The sequence below is a fragment of the Antechinus flavipes genome, chromosome 2 (genome assembly GCF_016432865.1).
Source record: "Antechinus flavipes isolate AdamAnt ecotype Samford, QLD, Australia chromosome 2, AdamAnt_v2, whole genome shotgun sequence".
Classification (NCBI taxonomy): domain Eukaryota; kingdom Metazoa; phylum Chordata; class Mammalia; order Dasyuromorphia; family Dasyuridae; genus Antechinus; species Antechinus flavipes.
Window position 1 is genome coordinate 223989939 of NC_067399.1, and position 16833 is coordinate 224006771.

Here is a 16833-nt window from a genome sequence, read left to right on the forward strand (position 1 = left end):
GCTTTCTTCCCTCACAGTGCTGTAAGTTGTTGTAGTTGAAAGATTATTATGCTTTTCTTTATAGTAAAATTATAGGGAGTGACAGGCAGAGCCAGAAACAAACACATAGTCTCCTGACTCAATTCTGGTGACTCATCCTTCTAGCCAGGCTTTCTTGTGAGTCCTGAAATTTCTCCTGGGACAAGACTTACCCAGGAGCTCCTAACTTGTGTGACTCTGGTTAGCACAAAGGTACTTGGCATAGGGAGGACAACAGAAAAGCAGGCAAGGAGATGACCAAACTCCTTTAGCAGCTCTTTCACAATCTTTCACAGTCCTGGGCACTTGTGGACACTGCTACCCCCATCCTGTCATTTTGTCTGCTACCTTGTGGCTACTACTGTGTCAAGGTGGAGGCTACGAGTTGCTTACCAGAGGATTCCCCTTGTGCTGGGGCTTCTCTCTCACTTTCTGGACATCTTCTGTTTGGTCCTTCCTGACTGGGCTGACCTGAGGATTCTGTTTCTGAAAAAAGCAGCACCAAAGCACATAGTCAGGAATGCACCGGAGATGGGGAGGGGGAGGCTCCAGGCAAAGCACGCCACTGCATCTGACACCACCTCTAGTACCAGCAATTTCAACCCACCAACATTTAGATTTTGCCTAATACAGAGTGATCAACTTTCAATTTTAACAAACAGGACAGTTTGGTTTTTCTTTTACTTTCTATTCTAGGAATGGAAAAGAAATGCATCTTTGTATGATAAGAAATTTCAAAGGCCATCTGATTCAATTCATTAATTTTACAGATGAAGAGATAGAAGAATGGAAAGGGAAAGGACTTACCCAGGATAACTTAACTGTTTAGTACTAGGGCTGGGACTAAGTATCTTGACTCCTCATCCAAAGTTCCTTTTCTACATTGACCCAAGAGGTGGCTTTGATATTTTCTGGACAGAGAACCCTTATCATAACTCAGGATGTTTCTGGACCATAAATAAGGTTGCTAGTTTGGGTTATAGATTTCACAACTATCAATTTCTGGCAACTTTAGAAATGAAATTGTATGGGGAAGCCTGGAGAATCAAGAAACAGGAAGCTTGTAAAAGCATAAAGGCATATAAGCTAGAAATACTTCATTTAAAAAAATGTGAAAGTGTCTAGGAGAGAAACTGGGTAACAAAACAGAAGTCACGTTCAAATTGTTTAGACCTACAGGTGTTAAATCTTTTTTGTGTGTGCCATGGATCCTTTCTGAGAAAAATACTTTTTAATGCCTAAAATAAAATATACAGTAGTCCTTAAATAATAGACATGACCTCTATAAGATTTATTTATTCTAAAACTAACCTTCCTATGTAGAAAAAGTGTCTATGTTATACTGTAAATATTGTTGAATGAATTAACCAAGAAAACTGAATAGCAAGGACTCATAAAGGTTGTTTCACAGGACAAGGACCAGAAAGAGAAATAAATGCCTTCAAGGTTAAAAGAATGAAAAAAGTATAGAAATCAAGAATAATATTTATATATCTTAGTCATAAGAAACCAATAGTCCTGATTTATGGCAAATTATACTCTGATGGATGGATGGATACCTTTAGTAATAGGTAGTCAGATCTGCTAACAATGGGGACTGTTACCTATTGCTATAATTTAGGATTAAATCTGTGTAGCTGTCTATAGTCCAAAAGGGAAATGCTTTATATAAATGAGAAGAGGCTGAGGTAGAACAAAAAACCTCAGAGGCTACTAGTCCAACCCATATCTGAACAATCTCAATAACCATCCAACAAGCAGTTAACCAAACTTTGATTAGAGATCCCTGGAATAAAAGGAAACTCACCCCCTTTTCATAAAACCCATTCTACTTCTGGACATCCTGTGGACGTAAAGCCTAAATTTGTCTTTCTGGGACTTCTATCACTGTTCTTAGTCCTGATCTCTGATGCAATGAGGAGAATCCCTCTTTTGACTAAAAGTCCTTAAACAGCTGACAACAATCATAAAATCCCTAAATCTCAGCTTCTTTTCTTCTATTAAGGATGAGATTTGTGTCTGTAACTGAGAGGAGAAAAATAATTACAACAACCAAAACTACAAATTATTAAAAGGTTAGACATCCTATGGGCTGGAGGTAAATGTCTCTCTCAGTAGGCTAATTTTGTTCAATTGCCCCTAGAAAAAAAGTAACTGCTAGCATCCAAGCTACTAATAAAAAATTTTTACCATTCACTGGTCCCACAAGAACCAAGTATGAGAAATGGGATGACTACCATAAGGCTATGAATTTCTGGCATTACACACTCTCTTTCTGGTGTAACCAGTCACCAAGTCATAGTTTTATGCAAACAAGGTTTAGCAAGGCTAGGAGGTAGAATATTTCTCGTGCTATTGGGCTGGATCAGCAAACAGATCTTTTCTAGCGCAACCAAAACAAATAAACAAATAAAAAGAATCCCATCAGTCTCTAAGTATTCACAAGTAAATGTACCAATAAAAAAAGTTAAAGGTCTACCCCAAGTTCACGCTGATACTAAATTAGAAACAAAATTAAAAGAGAATGAAAATACCATGGTGAGAAAGTTCCTTTTCTAACTGGAATATCAGCCCAAGTTCTTCAAGTGTGATCCAAGAATCATAAGGAGTTCCTAGGGGGAGGTCTATAAGGCTAAAATTCTCTCTCATTATAATACTAAGACATTTATATTTCCAATATATTAAATGCTAGGCAAATAGGTGGTAGTCAGAAAGGCTTAGAGTCAGAAAGACTCATCTCTCCAGACACTTATTAGCTGTGCGACCCTGGACAAATAATTCTCTTTACCAGAGTGAACTGGAGAAAGCACTGGCAAACCACTTCAACACCTCTGCTCAGGAAACCCCAAATGGCATCACAAAAGTCAGACATTAATGAAAAATGTTTGAACAACAAATGTTAAAGATCAATAGCTAATAATCCACATAAAAGTTCTTTGGGAATCCTTGATAAAATTTTAAATGTATAAAAGGGTCCTGAGACCCAAAAGTTTGAGAACCACTGCTCTAGCACATGCATAAAATGTGAAGCCAGAATTAACAATCAGATTTCTTTTTGTAAACTCATAACTTTGTAACATCAGGAAAAATTCTCTCCCTAGAAAAGAAAAAATGAAAAAAAGTTACCATGTCTGGTGTCTATCAGTTTGTTCTGATTTGAAAGATTTGGAGTTGGACAAATTTCTTGCAATGCTTCTTCTGACTGCATTTCTATTTTAAGAGATGCATGATCCAGTGATCCTATTTCTTCTTTGTACTCTTCTTCTTCTTCCTCCTCTTCCTCTTCTTCAGGCTCATCCTTCATTCTTATTAAACTTGGAGGGAGTGCTGGACGCTTAGGGGGCAATTTCTAGGATGGAAGAAAATGGATAAGTAGGTTATATAAACTTACATAACTAAAAGAAAAACCAAATTTCTCTAAAAGGGATGACTAAAGAGAAGGGGGACAGGAAATCACATTGCAAAGCTGATAATCTTTAAAGAACTCTATTGGAAGTACAGATTCCATGTGAAACTTTAATCTTTCATGACTTTAGTGAGTCTAAAATTAATTTCTAAGCTAAAAAATATTAGTGACAATACATTCAGAGTAACCTGTAAGGACAGAGAAGCTGGTTCCAAGACACTAGCCAAAAGAATTCTATACAACCGAAAGAGCAATAACAAGCAAAAGAGAGGCTATTAATCATCTAGGAGAGTCAGAGAGTATTTTCACTAGAAAACAAAAATGATAGATGAAGACAGCTTCTTGGAAGGGCTTGTTTTGTTAAGCTGGCCTAGAATGCTAGAGGCTCAGAAAATATCACTCTGGAGCTATACATGAACTCTATAGAAGGACTTTTAACTCAAGGAGACAAAGAAAATACATAGTAACAAAGGTAACAAGACCTGCATCTTAAGTTTTTGCAATACACTTTAAATACAGAGGTCAGTACAACCACATTTCAGGATGTGCTACATGAGAACGGCTCTACCTTGATATCTGGCCCTGGGGAATAGGGTCAGTCCACTTCCCCATCTATAAAATGTGCAAGTTGGGCTAGATCTTTGCTGAGGCAACTGGGGTTAAATGACTTGGCCTGGGTCACACAGCTAGGAAGTGTTAAGTATCTAAGATCAGATTTGAACTCAGATCTTCCTGACTTCAGGGTTAGTGCTCTATCCACTATACCACCTAGCTGCCCCTGAAAATATCTTTAAACTCTAAAATGCCATGACAAATTTCAGCTTTTTAATAGGTAACTATTCTTTTTCACTAAGAAAGAAAAGTTATATTCCAATCCACCTCAAGTATATCATCCTATGTCATAAGCTGTTCAGTCTACATGGCCAAGTTCTTGGTGACTGTCTTAACTTAAACACAGGTTTGTTTCAAGATAAAAAAATCTCCCACTGTTGCATTTGCCAAAGAAAACGTATAAAGTGGTAACAAATATCCATTTACCAATCATTTTATCCATTATTTGGTTTATTACACACACACACACACACACACACACACACACACACACACACACACGAAGTGCTCACTGCCTAAAATCTCTCCCCATTCAGAGGGTAAAATTTACCTCCATACAAATTCGCAAATGCCATTTAGCATCAATGAATTTCACCATGCCCTGATCTCTGCAACTGAGCTGGTAAAGAAAAGTCTCTGGTTAGCTTGAATGAGAATCAGATGGAGAGGGAGCACAGTACAATGAGAATCCCAGAATACAGGATTCAAATACCAGCTCTATGATGAGTGTGTATACAAGTCTCTGGTACTTGTTTTTGTTACCTGAAAAATGAAGGGGTTGGCCTAAAGGATTCTCTTTTCATTCTAAATTCTATGACAGAAATAACTTTATCATAGGCACTGCAGCTCCTCCATAAACAATCACTCTTAACATTATGAAAGGATTTTATCTATTAATAAAAAGGTGAGTAAAAAGCAGCAAAGAAATAATTCAAAGACCAAAAGTTTACATTTTCTTCCATAACTTACCCCTACTGTTCCAGTCTTTAATTTAAATTTGCTTCCTCCTTTCATTGCACCAAAAAGAGGCAATGTTAGCTTTTTAGGCTTGTTTTCCACATTTTCAGCCTGGTTTTCAGTCCTATTAAAAAAAATCAATATATAACACAATAACAAAAAGTGACACTAAAAGAGATTTCATTATATAGCAATAAAAAATGTATTCCATTTGAAATGATCACAATTAACATCACTCTACATCACTACTCCAAGTATGAAGAAAGTAGCAGCAGTTGTAATATTTTCACCCTTAACCCCAGCAGCTATTACTAGTATTTTAAGATGCCTCACTAACAACCCTATTGGGTGGGCAGCATAAGTATCAAAGGCAGCTGGCAGAGAAACATGGGCCCTGACCATATCAAAGTCTTACAGATGTAGAATAGAAGAAGAATCTTACAAGTCATTACGACCAAGTCCCTCTCTTTTTACAGATGAGGAAAATGAGGGCTAATGCTACCCTATAGAAGCTGAAAATACAGCTAGCTCAGAGTCAGAAAAGTGTAACAGCTCTGCAGTGTAGGGGAAAATGAGAGTAATAAAGTAACAAAAAGCTAACAATGAATGTAATAATTTAATTAATAACTTATTTATATATGATAATATATAAATAATAACATTTATAAATAACTTAATTAATAACTAATGTAGCATTTTTAGGAGCTTTCCTCACAATAATGCAGTAAAGAGAGTAATACAAGTAGAATAATCTAAGAGGTTTGTATTTGGCACAAAGGACAACCCCACAAAGGCAGTGATTGCTCAAAAAATCCTATCTAAGGATATTATCAGAAAACCAATTTTTATCACCAACGTGAGGAAATGTGCTATTATTTTGTTATAAATCTTAAATTCTCCTTCTAAAACATTAATACAATGCCCTGGCTTAATAGCTCTGACACATCAAAAGCCCAGCACTGAGAAGAACAAAAGCTCTTCCTGCTGTTGAAAAGATGAATTAGAAAAAAAGAAAAATTGAGCTCTTAGTAATTGCTGCTTTCTAGCTTATTATAACCATGTCTGGAAGACCTTTCAGAGATCCCAGACATACTCATATCATTCTTTTCCCTTGAGATTGTATAATTTCCCTCTCTGGCCTCCTCTAGCTACCTTGATCTCTCCTACCTGGGTCACAGATCCAATTAGGTACCAAATCCACTCAGAGCCACCACTCTCATTCAGGGCCCTACCCCTGGCCTGGCCTTTTATCTAGGGCTGATTGTCCCTACCACAGGTCTCTTCCCATTCCAATTCTTCCATAGGTACAATCACCTATGTCTTTTTCTTAAGGTACCAATCTGGCCCTCAGACTCAAATTCAAACAGTTGCTCCCTATTACAGCTAGAATAAAATATAAACTTGTTTGAAATCTAAAAGTCTTGATAATCCTTATTCCCCTCATGGACTCCACTGGGCTTCTTGCTTTTCTTCCCATTCCCTCTCTCATATCCAAACCTTTGCACTGGCTCACTCCGAGCTCAGAATCCATTTTCTTCCCTTTGACTTTTTAAATCCTCTTGACTTCCAAGGAAACTTGAGTCAAGTGCTAGCTTCTGCATGAGCCTTTCTGGTTTTACTAGCTACTCCTCCAACCACTTCCCCCCACATCTCTTCATTTTGTACAAACCACAATGTGTACATGCTGCCTCCTTTATTGAAAGGTAATCTCTTTAAAAGCAGAATGTTTAGATTTTATCTTTGTATCTATAATCTCAAGCACATAGCAGATGCTTAAGGAGTAATAATTCACATTTAAATAGTACTTCAAATTTTACAAAGTTCCCAGGAAGAAAGAGAAGGTGGATTTTTGTTGATTAAAAAAATAAAATTTTATTCTAAGATAAATAAGCAAAAGTTTTACAAAGTACTTTCTCCATAAAAATCTTGTGCCATTTTACAAACGAGTAAACAAGTTCTGAAAAGAGAAATAACTTGCCATGTTCACAGAGCTAACATTTGAAACTATTCTCCTGAATATATCTCACATTTTTTCTACTATATCATATATTGCTTCTAATCTCAGAATAGAAATAGCTCAATTCCAAATGTAACATACCAACTTTTGCTTATTTCAAATTCTATTTCAAGTTCTAAACACTATTACTAACACTTACTTTTTTAGCTCTGGCATCTCTGTTGGTTTCACAAGTTTAATCAGCCCTTTAAGTCTCTGCTGCTCTTTCCTCAGCTCAAAGGTTCTTAAATGAAGCTTTTTCCGGGACACACCATCTAATGTACTCCCTGATTTGATTTCTGTCATGAATGCATCCAAAGAATCCTGAGGTGTAGATTCTGACAGAGCTGGCAAAAAAAGAGAGAGAGAGAGAGAGAGAGAGAAAGAAGATAATGTTAACAGATAATATGTTTCTAAAAGGTCTACAGAGACAATAGTGACACAGGACTTAAAATATTAAGGGCATAATAATAATACAAAATGATACTAAGGTCATAGAATGGATCTCAAGCAATTGCTATGACCATAACAAATGTGAATTCCATTAAGACTAGTACCAAGGAGCAGTACTACCAAACAGCAATGGAACATATTTAATGAAGAACATTTTGGAAGATAACAGAATGAGAATAAAGAAAGCCAGGCTAGCCAATCTCCTAATATTTCCCTCAAAAAGTGACAAGATATATTAAAGAAGAAAAATGGGGAAAAAAACACAAAATATAAATATAGCTCCCCCATAAAGCAAAAAGAGTACTAATATAATTTTTAAAATACTGTTGTTTTATTTCAGATATGGGACAGAGAGTTTATTCCTAAACAGAATGAAGACTATGCAGTTTAAAAGGTTCACAGTATATACTACAAGAATAGTTAAAAACTGAATTCAACTACTAAACATAACTATGGTCAAAATTGACCAGAAGGTTAATATTTTGAGCCTCATCAAAACAATAACACAATTATACAATATTATAAAATATTATTTCAAAGCAACTGAAAAAAGCTAATAAACCAGAAGTAATACAGATGGAAAAAGAAACAACATAAAGTTATTTCAATTGTATATAAGTCTTCTTATATCTAGTTTCTGTGACCTGTCTTAGTCCCATATGCAGGATATATAAAGGTGAGTCTTGAACCCAAGCATCTACTATGTGTCAAATAATGTGCTTAGAATTTTAAAAATATTATCTTATCTGATCCTCACTACCCTAAAAAGGAGGTGTTATTATTATTCTTAATACAGAGTTGTAATATTATAAAGCAATTCTTTTTTGAGGAGAGGAAGAAAGGGAAATGCAATCAGGATGAAGTGACCCACCAGGTCATATAGCTAGTAACTGTCAGGTGTCATAGAAGCAGCTACACCCAAAGAAAGAACACTGGGAAATGAATATAAACTGCTTGCATTTTTGTTTTTCTTCCCAGGTTATTTATACCTTCTGAATCCAATTCTCTCTGTGCAATAAGAGAACTGTTTGGTTCTGCACACATATATTGTATCTAGGATATACTATAACCTATTTAACATGTAAAGGACTGCTTGCCATCTGGGGGGTGGAAGGAAGGAGGGGAAAAATCGTAACAGAAGTGAGTGCAAAGGATAATGCTGTAAAAAATTATCCTGGCAAGGGTTCTGTCAATAAAAAGTTATTTAAAAAAAATAATAAAATTAAATTAAATTAAAAAAAAAAAACTGTCAGGTGTCTTAAGGCCAAATTTGATCTCAGGTTCTCCTGACTCCAGGGCTGCTGCGCTATACATTGCACCATCCAGCTGTCCCAAGACCAATTTTTTTTTTAGATTAAACATGTGCAATTCTTTTAAACATATTTTCATATTCATCATGCTACACATGAAAAATCAGATCAAAAGATGAAAGAAAACTGCAAGAAAAAAAAATCAAGGAAATAAACAACAGCAATGAAAAAGTGAAAATACTCTGCTTTGATCCACATTCAGTATCCAGAGTTCTCCCTCTGGATGCAAATGGCTCTTTTCAACACATGTCTGTTAGAATTTCCTTGAATCACTTCATTGCTGAAAAGAGCCAAGGCCAATTCTTAAATTAGATAAGAACATTAGAAAAGTTCATTCAGAACACGGGCAAAAACATCAAAGGAAATTATGAACATTAGAAATGGAATAGGGCACTTGCCTTAACAGATTTCAAAATGTATTAAAAACTTCCTGGCAATAATGGAATACAGAGAAATAGATCACTAGAACTATCCCAAAATAAAATCTTAAGAACATAAAAAAATAATATTTAATAAAAACTCATGATTAAAAAACATAAAGAAATGGAATCATTATTCAATTAAAACTCTTAGGAAAACTGGATAGCTATATGGCAAAAATAAACTAAAATCCATAATTCATACTAAATAATGATATACTTTTCACTCAATAAATGGTATTAGTATTCAAATTTTTTATTTTAATAATTTTTATAAGAAAGAGTAGAAGGAAAAGTATTGATAAATTTAATACAATTTTCAAGAGTAAAAAAAATTTATCTAGCTATCTAAAATGAGAAGCAGAATAATGAAATGAGCTCCTGAGTCAAGAAGCTCTGGGATCCATTCCTGCTTCTATCCTACCTGTGTGACCATGGGCATGACACTTAAACTCTGAGGGTCCCAGGCAATTCTCTAAGTCTATATGGTACAGAACAGATGCTGTATACATTGTATACATTGATAGAAGTTTCCTCATGGAGTAAATTACAAATCCAATCCAAAAAAAATTATTGGAGATAAAATTCAGTAGCTTAATTAAACAAAGATAAAAATAATTTTTTACAAGACAAAAAAGGCAAGATCTCTAAAATAAAAAGAAAATATTTGCAGAGAGTATATCAGATATGCTATGACACCCAGAAATGATATGGAAAGAAGGTAGACCAGCAGAAAAAAACATGCTCTTAAAAAGAACCCAGATTTGATTCTTATTCTGTCACTTCTGCCTGTGCTGGATGACCTTGAGCAGATCATTCTTCCTCAGTTTCCTCATCTGTAAAGTGAAGAGGTAAACCAAGTGATCTTTAAGATACTTTCCATTCCAACTTTATACTTCCATGATACATCTCTAACAGAATGATCATGATGAATGGGGAAGTGGCCAAAAGACTTGAATAATCAACTTTTAAGGGAAGAAATGTGAACTTATCTTTGAAAAGTTAGTCAGATTCTCAACAAATTAAGACAATGCTTATATAATTTACATACTTAAAAGTATTTCATACCATATAATGAGTTAAGGGTCTTAATCTAATTTTGCTATATAAGCTGTACAATTTTCCCAAGAGTTTTAATTGACTAATGATTCCATTTCCTTGTGATTTTTAATCTTGAATTTATTAAATATTAATTTCTCATGTGCATTGGTTTAATTTTTGGATAGTTGTACTGATTTGTTTGTCTGCCTTTTTTATTTCATTATTATTAGAAAGTTTTTATAATTACTTTATGATACACTGTGATATATTTAGCATCATAAGATAGCACCTACTTATTAAATTGGCAAAAATTTCCTCCTCACCACTTCCTGTTCCTCCTTACCTACCAGCCCACCACTTCCCATTCCCCCCTCCTACTAGCCTACTACTTCTGTTCCTCTTCTCCTACCAATCTACCTGTCATGCTCCCCAAGAGAAAGTTCACTATTAGAGCTGTGGTGAAACAATCTGGTAGAAATACTGCTGGAGAAGTTTGTCAATTTCAATAAAAATTATAAAATTGATCGTACAATTTTACTTGGCAATCTCATGGATAGAAATATATTTTAAAGATACTATTAAAAGGGATAAAGGATTCAGTTATACAAAAATATTCATAGACATTTTATTTGCAGTGACAAAAATGGAAAACAACCTGTCTGTTTTTTGGGTAATAGATAAATTATAATACATAATAATGCCACTACAACCCATCCAATATGATTAATATAATAAATTATGGAGCAATCTAGAGGAAAAGATACAAAGTGAAACCCATAACATACCAACTCTGCAAAAATTTTATGGATGAGGAAAGTAAGGCTTACAAAAGGTGATTTTTCCAAAGTCACACAAGTGGTTTGGTTTTGTTTTTTTAAATTGAAATCCAAGTCATCTATTATATCATACTGCCTACTGCTCAAGAGCATAGATACTCCTTTCAATTTATTTAAAAAACACAGCCACTCAATAAATGCTTACTGAATGACCACATAAATGAGTCACTGAGTCATTCATTTCTGTGTCTATATCTATGTTTCCAAATGATCTAGCAAGAAGAAAATCAATTTCTAAAAAATCAGCATTCCACTGTCACCTCACTATAGCAAGAGATAAAGCAATCCTATTCTTAGTTTGTTTCAAAAGTTTCATAAATAACTCATAAACCACTACTGTACGTCTATCATTGAGAGATCAATTTATCTAAATTTTGAAAATCACCAGAAAGTTGATCATAGTCATTTGAAGATTGTCTATTAAGTTGTGTCAGGGAGTGCAAGGAGTACACAGATTAACAAACTTACAGGTCACTTAGAAATAATGAATGAGTCTTACTTTTGCCTGAGACTTTCAACTTCTCTGAAATCTCAGCAAGTTCTTTCTCTGCATTATTCAACTTTCCAATCTAAAAATGTAAAAAATAAAAAAGTTTAGCAAGCCAATAATCAGTAAACAATAGTTCAAACCCTTTCATCCAGCTATATTACTAGGTCCATACCACTAAAGAGTTCAAAGAAAAGGAGAAAGAACTTACAAGCAGTATTTTAATGATAGCAAAGAACTGGAAAAATAAGAAAGTATCCACCAATTGGGAAATGGCAGAACAAGCTGTTGTTAAATGAAGGTAATAGAACAAGAAATGAAAAACAGAATAGTCTCAGAGTAAACTAGAAGGAATGCTATGAACTCATGCAGAATTCATTTATATAATGACAACATTTTAAAGAAAAGCAACTTTGAAATACTTGAGAACTCTGATTGATGCAATGACCAACCATGATTTTAGAGGACCAAAGATGAAGCATGCTACTACCCTCCTGCTAAATAAGTGACAGGCTTAAAATGCAGAATGACACAAGCATTTTTGGATAAGGCTTTTGTTTTGCTTGATTATTCATGGTTGTTAAAAGGGTTTTTCCTTTTCTTTTTAATTGTTTAACTGGAAGTAAAGGAATTAAGAGAGAATGATATATATATATGAGTTTCTTGTTTTCATTTTTTTCTAATTATTACATTATATATATCTATATATGTCTTGATTTGGAAGATCTTTTTTCTTCTCTTTTTTAAAACTTAAGTTGTACTTACTTCACAATTTCAATGCATTAAAGTGTTTTTATCATAAAACAAATCTAAATAAAATAATGCTATAACTACTTCCATATTTACCAGTGAATCATAAGTCTCTGGCTTATCATCAATTTTTCCAGCTTTTTTCATCCTGTTAAGTCGCTTCTTCTCAACCAAGCCAGTTCGATCAAGGAATGTATCGTCATCACTATCATAATAATCTTCATCCTCCCAGTTCTTGGCTTTCCTTTTTCGAGATACTACAGTACATATAACAAATAAAAAATGAATATTAGAAAAAATTTTTTAAAGTTTTTTTTTAACTGCCTTTTGTTTTTGTATCAGTTATTTCTGAAAATATTCTTCCTCCTTACTAGATCAAACTTTCCCCGTAACAATGAAAATATCTGACACTGTCAATAACCTTCTGTCCTATTAGTCCTTCTCCTTTCTTCTGAAAAGTATTTCATTATCTATTCTTCAATATCATCAATGATTTGGCTACTCATGCTACAACTTTCTTTTAATGACATTTTCATTTGAATAGTTGTAATTATTGAGTATATTATTCTTTGTGATCTGTTTATTTCACTCTGCATCAATTCATAGGATTATTCCCATCTTTCTATTGATTCTTCATGCTCATCATTTCTTTCCACCATAATATACCACAATACTGTATTATATTCATACACCACAGCTTTTTCAAAAGGATGGAAGAAGTTAAGGGCAAACTAACTTAGATAACAAAGATATTATAGTTTCATCTTTAACTGTTTTCATAAGAAACGCTGCTAAATGCCATCAGATGCCTTGCCTGGCTACTGACCCGCCTCCTGACGTAGCAAACCCAAAGCATCAAGCATTCGACAAGCTTCCAGGGAGCACTGAATCATTGCTTCCTTTTTCTTTCCTGAGTGAATGGCCTCAGCCACCAGTTGTTTTCCTGATGAATCATCCACAGGCAACCTGTAGTGGTTGCAAACATCAATGAGGAAAAAGAACTTCACAGTGATAATATCTGGCACACATATATGAATGGCTCAATTAATTAAATAATTCAGCACATTTATTAAATGCCTATTATGGACGAGGCTTTGTGCCTCATAAAAAACAATACATAAAAACACATAAAAAATAGCTTCTGCTCTCAAGAAGCTACAATTCATTAGATTATAAGCACCTTGAGGGGTTTTGCCTCTTTTTTTGGCCACAACAGTTCTTGGCATACAGTAGACACTTGATAAATGTCTTTTGATTGTTTGATTATAGGAAGGGGATGGATACAATATGTACATAAATAAAGTCAAACAATATAAAGAAGACTGGGAAGATGAGAGAATGAAAGATATCCTAGATTTCAATTCTTCCCCCATTCCAGAAGGTAAAGAACACCAACGATAGGAAGAGAAAAATATAAAGAACCTGAAAAAATTAATTCTTTAAAATAGAAAAACAACTTAATACCAACTCACCAACCACTCAGTCTCATCTACTTTCCCCGTATGCCCATCCCTATGTTGATCTGGGGCCAATGTCCCTACACAGTTTCAGGTACTATCTTTTGGAATTAACTCTTTGATAGTGGCCCAGAAAGGAACTGATCCTAGAGTGGGCTGAGGCTCATCAATTGGACCACTCCCAAGAACTTCAAAGGGGGATAAAATGTAAAGGAGGGAGGAGCCTAAAGGTACAGCATTTGCTACAACTCTTGAGTTATAATATCTAAAGTTGTAAGAACTAAGTAGTAATATCCAATTGTAAGTTCTAAATTATAAGAACCAAATAGTATTGTACAGGAGTACATAAAAGACATTTAATAAATGTGTTGAATTGTTGAATTGAATCAAGCCATTCAGATATATATGGCAACTCTCCAGGAGAAAAAAGGGTAACCAACACAGACATTTAGAAAAGAATGAGGGCCACAGACTGATTTCAACCATGATGCTCTGAAATAAAAAAAGAATAAGGACTGGGAGAAAGGAACAAAAGAATAAGAAACACCTCTACTACAAAACTATCACTAAGGAAAATCGTCAGTGACTGATAAAAATAGATAAAAATTTTACCAACAAGGAAAAATATTTGAAGAATCAATAAATCCAGAAGTATTTATTAAGCACCTACTGCTGTGGATGCAAAAAAGAAGCAAAAGATAATTCAGATCCTGCCCTCCAGGAGCTCATAATGCAATAGAAGACACAACATGCAAACAAACATTTTATACAAAGAAAATTATATCCAGGATATATATGAAATAATAAAGAGAGAAGGCACTACAATGAAAAGGGATAGGAGAGGCTTCCAGTAAACGATGTGATTTTAGTTTGGACTAAAAGGAAGCAAAGGAGGTCAGTAGGTAGAATGGAAAAGGAATAGCATTCCAGATGTTCAAGACAACCAGAAAAATGTTCAGAACTGAGATATGGCCATGTCTTGTCTGCAGAATAACCAAGAGGCCAGTGTCACTGAAACAAAGAATATATGTTTAGGAAAAAAAGTGTAAGAAGACTAGAAAAGATGAAGGAGGCTAGTTTATGAAAACAGAGTCTAATCCACAAAAATGTCATTTTCATAGATGAATACATTACAACAAACAGTCAAAATCAAGATTTTACAAATAGTTCTGAAACATTCTCTGAAACAACAATAAAGCAGCCTTATGAACCTTCAGATTGTTTAGAAGAGTAATGAATTAAGTGAAAGTTTAAAAGAAATAATGACAGAAATGAGAACTAACAATGAAGAAATCAGCAAGTACCAAAAGAAACTAGAGGATTGAAGAAAGGCAGGAATGAGTAGTTAAATAACTATAACCTCTGGGGGGAAAAAAAACAACAGAATTGCAGGGGCAGAAGAAAAATTAAATGAAAAAAATCAAAATGTATACAAAGTTGTATAAAAATTATTTCAAGAGGGAAAGCATACTTGTTATGGGACAGAATTCTGAACTTGAAACAAGGATGCTTACAAGGTACTAAGTGGAATGGAGGAGACAATGATTATTCAGTTTAGCATGATTCACTATGATTGATTTAATCCTACAACAAATAATGGTTTCCTAGATAAAATAATTGGTTTATACTCAGTATAGAGCATATAAACTGGGAGCCTCAGCTAGTACTCAGATACACAGAGAGGCAGAGGCAGAGAAGACAAAGGACTGGAGGCAAGAGCTTAAACTCTCAGAACCAAGGGGAGAAATTTAATTTGATCTTCGATCTTCCTGGTGGCTGGCCTGGCCTCCTGCATTTCCCCTACTAAGATCAAGGCCAGACTGAAAGGCTCTCCAGAAAGCTACCCAGCATCAGGCAAGGAGACAATAAATACTTTTGGACTTTAACACCAGGCTGTCATTGTGTACTGAACTGAAACGAAGGCTGTACCAGAGACCTCCAGAGAAAATGAACTAAGAACATTACACATACTAATAATGGGAAGATCACAAAAGGATTCCTATATCAACTAGCTGGTGAGTTCTTCAAAGAAGTTAGAAATTTGATGAATGGGAGGTGAAAGAGTATAATCCAAACATGAAGACCATCAGAGATGAGATATCAAACATCAAATATGGGAAATAGCTAGTCTAACAGTGTGAGAGGAAAAGAAATTGTATAAATGGAAATAGTATAAAGAAAAGATGAAAAGAAATAGGTTGATAATTTTGAATTTTATACTAGAGGTAACAGAAAATGAATAAAGATATTAGAGTAAGGTAGTTAAAAGGTCAGGGCTATAGTTTAAGAATATCAATTTGGTGACTATATGAAAAATCAATCAAAAAAAGTAACAGCTAGTTCTCAGTTTGTTTTTCCTACTCACTACTATAATGTTTGTTTGAAGCAAAGAAAAGTAAAACCCCATATATGGAGGTAAAAGACAATAAATACCTATGAAATACCAAAACCCAAACTCAGAACTAACTTCTTTTATAAATCTAGTACTCTTAAAATTCTTATTTAGGACTATAAGTTTAAAAGTAATGAACTTGTAAAGGGAAATGGGAAGAACACATACCTAACTCTGCAAAGCCAGGTACTGTGTCCCTGTTCATCATATTCATATTCTAATTCTTCTCCTACAAAGGAAGGAAGAAAAAGAGAGATTTGTAATAACAACTGAAAATAACTTACTACACAAAATTCAGTTATTAGTTGAAATTGTTATACCAGAGGAAAAAAATAAAGAATTAATCCTATCTAAAATATATTTTTAACCACATGAAATTACCACAGATGATGGGAATTACAGAATATTACTGGCTAAGAAACAGAAAGTCCTAAGAATTTGATTCAATTTCCCCAATACTAAAGTTTTCTGCTAAGGATCTTGACGCAAATCTTTTTAAATATTAAAAAATATTCTCCGTATAAACCTTTTTGACTGCAAGACTTTTTGAGAACATCTTTCTCATCTAATCTAAACTTTTATATCCCCAGTACTTAACAAAATGCTAGGTAAACATTAGGCATTTAAATGTTTGCTGAAATTAATTATTATCAAACCCAGAAGGAGTACATTATCTTTGAAGGAACAGGTAAAAACTTA

At 34.2% G+C, this 16833-nt stretch overlaps 1 protein-coding gene across 2 annotated transcripts in view; it reads right to left on the bottom strand.

Moving 5' to 3' along the window:
* SLC4A1AP (solute carrier family 4 member 1 adaptor protein) overlaps positions 1–16833 on the bottom strand; it is a 32680-nt gene that overhangs the window by 12725 nt on the left and 3122 nt on the right. For both annotated transcript variants that reach the window (XM_051976234.1, XM_051976233.1), the window contains exons 4-11: positions 16303–16363; positions 13112–13251; positions 12382–12542; positions 11548–11617; positions 7150–7336; positions 5006–5117; positions 3145–3367; positions 412–504 (exon numbers count right to left, since the gene is read on the bottom strand). In XM_051976234.1, the coding sequence (XP_051832194.1) occupies positions 412–504; positions 3145–3367; positions 5006–5117; positions 7150–7336; positions 11548–11617; positions 12382–12542; positions 13112–13251; positions 16303–16363 (1047 nt within the window). The remainder of the gene's footprint in view (positions 1–411; positions 505–3144; positions 3368–5005; positions 5118–7149; positions 7337–11547; positions 11618–12381; positions 12543–13111; positions 13252–16302; positions 16364–16833) is intronic.